Below are 5,399 nucleotides of genomic sequence, written 5' to 3'. Positions count from 1 at the left end.
GGTATATACCAATATACTGTGTACAAATATGATTATAAAACAGATGTGTGGGTCAGATTTCTTGTATGTGCACTCTTTAGCATAAATATTACAGGAAATATGAATGAAACCTGTGAAATGTCTCGAGGTATGAAACACCTGTAACGAAACACAACAAAATCGGTGCAGACTGAAACTGCAGATGCTGAAAAAAGCACGGCTTTTGACAACAGAGGCATCATCTATGCCGAGAACAGGCCTTCAAATGAGGACCCTCCAGTCTAACTGATGCATGTTCCTTCTGTCATATATTCCCAGTTTACAGTAAGTGCACTTTTGTCAACAAATTTTTGCCAATTTGTTGCAGGACAGGAATGAAAATCATAACAGACTTGAGCATGAAGAGTGTTGTACCTACAGCAGCTACAAAGCTGACACCGCCCGTGCAGGTTTTACCCTCTGAGGTCAAAAGCTTTGATCTTTATATCACAACATTCCTGTGAAGGCAGAGCACACAACATGAAGGTGTGATGCCTGTAGCACCAAAGTGAGCAGGTAAGAGCAGCTATGATGTTGTTATGTCCTTAATTACCACATTGTCAATGGCATAGTGAAAACGGAAGTTTATGCAGCACCACATTCAGTATATACTGTGTTTAAGCACCCACTCCCACACATAAATTATATTTCATCAATTAAAAATAGTGATAGCAATTCTGATACAAATGAAATTAATTTACAGTTTATTTACAAGTCATCAATACTAAATCGTCTGCTGCCTTCAAATGTATGTTTGAGTCTTTAAATAAGCCCATATATACAAAATAGCGTGGTCCACGGCTGTTGTGCAAATCCTTACGGGATGAAAATAATGTCTCTGTGGTACTGTAGGTTGTCAGCTTATGTTGAGAGGAAACCTGTGTTTATTTGAACCAGTGCAGGTAGTTTGTCTTGAGAGCAGGGAAGCACATGTTGTTGCTGCAGGAGCCCCCGTAGCTGGGAGGGCAGGCGGAGCAGGGTACGCCTACTTTGTAGGGAGCCTCTCCGATCCAGTTACCCCTAAAACATGGACAGTGTCAATGCATGTTGCAATGCAATGTTTGTTTTTAAATACAAATTTAACTTAAATCAGTGTATCTCTCCTGTCTAAAAAGGCCTAAAATGTAGAAGTACATAAAAGATGATCAATTTGTGATGTTAACGCACAAGTTGACAAAACAATCTCATATTAATGTCTATTGAGAAGCTGTTCTCAATCATATCGCACTATATTAATCTGGAAATAAAAATAAAAAAAAGAGTTTTCCCAAAGGCCTTCACAGTTCTTTGAAGAAAAATGAAAATTTGAACATCTACCATTACTGATGAAGATCATGTGATGTGATCAAAAGCTCCAGAACAGCAACCAAATGGACCTTGAGATCCACTGGAAATACCACCATCATCAGCATGTCATCAGAAGCAAGTTAAAATATATTTTGACACCATGCAGATTCAAGTTGTGTGAAAAGGCTTGTGTCTGAAAAACGAAGGCTACGCTTATTAAAGCTAAACTAGGTCATCAGCGTCCCGAGCCTGTTACTCTTATGTCTCAAACCAGTGGGATTAAAGAACCGAGGTCACAAGTCAGTCACAAGCCCACACACTTTAATTCCTGGAATTTTTTTGAGATTTTTTTCTTCTGTTTCTTGGGTCTCCGGAGCTTTGGTAATGCAGTACCGGTTCACAGCCTTGTATCGGGGTTATCTGAATCTCCCGGCAACATGGGTGGCATTTCACAACTCAGCACAGAACAGAGCGGTCTGTGTCGGGATTAAGCCTGTCGTCACCCTATCGTCATCAGGTTAACAGGTTCATTAGAATTAACGGGCTTCCTTTCAGCCTGTAATTTACACTACACTAGATGGTCAAAGGGGGCCATACAGGTAACGGTCAGTTTACCAACTTTACTTACTTTGGTGAGTAGTTGCAAACTAAATATGTTGCCCGCTTCCACACTGAGCCCCATACATTCATATTGTGGCATGTGTGAACAGCACAGCCTACTTTGTTGGATGTTGCCCACACCATCTGCAAAAAAGACAGATCACCACCATCAATTACTGCCACCGTTAGACCATTTTGACAGCCTCACACGTAACACTGATAGTCGTCTGTGTACCTGTGTGTAATGGGTGCACATGGGTCCATAGCATCTGAGAGGGCATCGAGGGTTGCAGTCGCGGGGATATGGAAAAGAGTAATCTTTGACCTCATCGTACCACGGCTTTACCAGCTGAAGAATGGACCGGTAGCTGTGAACAGAAGATGGACACGTTCAGTAAACTATACATGACACAACTGATGGTGAGCAACTAATACAGACATTCCAACCTTGACTTTGTCCAATTTAAGGGAAAAAGACGAAGCAGTACTTGTGCAGTTTGGCTCCAGGTGTGTTTGAGGTTTAATGAACACAGAAACTTTTAAGACATGGATTGGAGTTTTGATTTTGAAACCCATAAAAATAGTACTTATGGGGCTCGGCACTGTTGGTTCACATCTAGAAGATCCTGGGCTCAAATCCACCCCTGTTCCTAACATTTGCATGCTCTGGTTTCCTCTCGCAGTTACTGAAATCTGCTGCATTGCCTCCAATCTATGTATAGTCCTTGTTTGATTAGATTTTTTTTATATTTATTCCTTCACTAATGGTGTTTCAGGGGCTATCACAGATCACAATAGCAATGAAACCGCCTGAGGTTTTGAAACACAATAGACACAAACGGGCCACATTCCAGGATATGAGCAAGGCCATTTTGAAGATGCGCCACAGCTTCAGAGTTTGCAGCCAAGCAGCAACAATTTCAATAATTAACGATGATTGAATTCTCATGATTGTTTCCGTGGCCAGGTTTATTTGTAAGATATCCAAACATGCTTTGCCCAGCAAAATGCTGCCTTGCCTTAGAGAATGAACTAAGTGCAGGCGGACATTGGTCTGACAGAGCCAAATGTACCCCCCCATGACCCTGAATGTGAATAACTGGCAACAAAACATATATGTCATGTTTTCTGCACCTGTCTAATTCAGGGTTTAAATCATTTAGTCGTGTCATGACGCAGACCCTCAGAAGAACTACTTCCATCTGCGCGCAGCATTCATTTTCTGTGTCGTAAGAATATTTTGACAGAATAATACTGATTGAAGATCTGAATTCCAGCAAGTGAGCTCCGACTTCTTGTAACTAAATCTGAGTATTGTTTTGGCTTTATTTTAAGTCAACAGGTTGCTATTACTGCTTTCATCTAGTTTTTGGGGTTTTTTTTAGAAAATAACTTGACTATATGTCACATGGGATAGTCAGAATCAAGTCTATTCCCTCGAGTCTCATGTTGTTCCTCGATAAAATCTAAACGTGCAGGAACACGTGAAGATGCCTGTGTTTCCAAATGGAAAGTCAAGACCCACTGAAGGGATGCGCCTTTGTCCTCATGGGTCATTTCTGAAAACACAGCTTTTGTTTATTTGAAGGGTCACAGGAGCATTCCTCAAGCAGTCACCGGGTCACAGTGCAAAAACCTTCAGAAGAAAGAAGAAGGGGGCTGCGAGGCAACGACCATGACTGCTGAGAGAGAGCCATCCCTGAGAGGAGCAGCAGATGTTGGGGAGGGGGCAGGGGAGTCAAAGGTCACTCACCGTCCTGTCCTGACGGAGAGGTTTTGACCCAGGAACCTGAGGAGGTTAGGTGGCCCGTGCTCCCACAGGCAGGCGTGAGCCCAGTCCTCGGCCGTCTTGGCCAGGGTGTCGTCCCACACCTAAACACACAGAGACACGGTGGGAACATGGAAACCCATTACATAACCGAGGGGAAAATATCAACACCACATCTTCTTCAGCAGCGAGATGTGAGATAAGAGTCGGCGCTTTCTGAGCTCATAGCGCCGCTACAGGTGTTACCATGGCGAGACGCAGAAGTCATCCATCAAATCGGTTACATAAGCGGACAAAGTGAGCTGCCCCGCGTCCCGTGTAACTCTTTCACTGAATCGACAGGGAGTTGGATAGCCTTAAGGGTGCCAGATCTCCCCACTTGTCAGCAGCCATACTCGTGCACGGTTTTACTGGGAATGGATCATGACTGGAGGAATGAGGGGAGACTTCCTCTGATTACTTCATCCTACAGTAGTTCTGTCAGGGGAAGAGACCCCGTCACTGCATCTTATTACCAGTGCAACGATAGAGAGGTGCTGCCAATTCTAAATGGAAATGTGTCAGCTCACTTGCTGATTTTGGAACAGCCTTCCAAAGCACTTAAATGAGCATTACTGCCTCTCTCCATAAAAACAGAGCTTTATTTTGTAGCTGAAAATATAATAATGTTAGAAGTCTCATTTAGACGTGTTTGGACAACCTTTACAGCAACTCTGCCATCAGTCTACATGTGAGCACTGCTGCTCTGTCCATATAAAGCTGCCAGCAGGCTACTGGCACCATACATGACCTTTCTTCCTTTGGATGGGACCGTGTTGGTGGTCTATGGCAGTGCAATCTGCTGAACAGCTGAAGGTGCCAAGATACTTCAAGACATTTGTCTCTTTACCACCTTACAAAACTACATCTGATAAAATCACGCAATCATTCTCCATCACTTTACCTGATGCATGCAGTTTGGTACATGGTTCCATGAATATCATACATTAACTGGAAATAAACGCGCCTCTTGATGAAAATGAACAAAGTTTGAATGAAAGCTTTCACTCACCATGTATTCCATGTTGGATGCTGGGGGAAACACCTTCCCTCTCACTTTGTTATGATAATCAAGAATGGCAAGCATGTCGTTCTGACTGATATAACGCTTCCTCCTGCTTTTAGAAAGAGCCGCGGCGTCTGTCCCATAGCTGCGCGCTGCGCCAGGATTGGTGAAGTTGGACGTGGACAGAGCAGGAATGCTGGTTGCCAGCGCACTTGCTCCGCAAGATATGCACAGAAGTATTAGGTCTATGGCAAACAACTGAGGTTTCATGTTTGGTTTGAGGGACCTGCAGACCGAAAATCCCGCGTGTTGGATTGATCTGAAAAAAAAAAAGAAAAAAAAAAGAAAAGCCATGAACACTTCTTTAAGTATTGCAGCACAAATAAGGTGTATTTCAGTTCAGGCATGCATAAAGCAAACTTCAAATCTCCCGAGTCTTACCTCTTGTTGCGCAGCGGTGCTGTGTGCCTGCGTTGCCAAGGCTGTGTCACCTCTGAAGCCTATGGACCGGAGAGAGGGAGGGCTGCAAGTGAGGAGTTTTAAGGCTTTGCAAACTTTGTGAGTGCTTCGGGAGAAGTCCGTCTCTGCGGGTTTTATATATTGCAGTGGACGGTAGCAGGAAGTGCGCCTGCCTCGGAGGTAGACGCACAGCCCCTCCTTGTCACCTGAAACAGCGTAATT

At 43.7% G+C, this 5,399-nt stretch overlaps 1 protein-coding gene across 1 annotated transcript; it reads right to left on the bottom strand.

The window, feature by feature from the left end:
- Positions 1-902: 902 nt before the first annotated feature.
- Positions 903-5,195, bottom strand: pi15a (peptidase inhibitor 15a). Its single transcript, XM_041961837.1, has 6 exons — positions 5,160-5,195; positions 4,725-5,037; positions 3,659-3,777; positions 2,141-2,273; positions 1,934-2,049; positions 903-1,038 (listed from the first exon to the last, which is right to left on the bottom strand). Exons 2-6 carry the CDS (start codon positions 4,986-4,988, stop codon positions 903-905), a joined length of 768 nt encoding a protein of 255 aa, XP_041817771.1. The 5' UTR covers positions 4,989-5,037; positions 5,160-5,195.
- Between the last annotated feature and the right edge of the window lie 204 nt (positions 5,196-5,399).

The sequence above is a fragment of the Chelmon rostratus genome, chromosome 20 (assembly GCF_017976325.1).
Source record: "Chelmon rostratus isolate fCheRos1 chromosome 20, fCheRos1.pri, whole genome shotgun sequence".
Classification (NCBI taxonomy): domain Eukaryota; kingdom Metazoa; phylum Chordata; class Actinopteri; order Chaetodontiformes; family Chaetodontidae; genus Chelmon; species Chelmon rostratus.
This window is presented reverse-complemented; position numbering and strand designations above follow the sequence as displayed.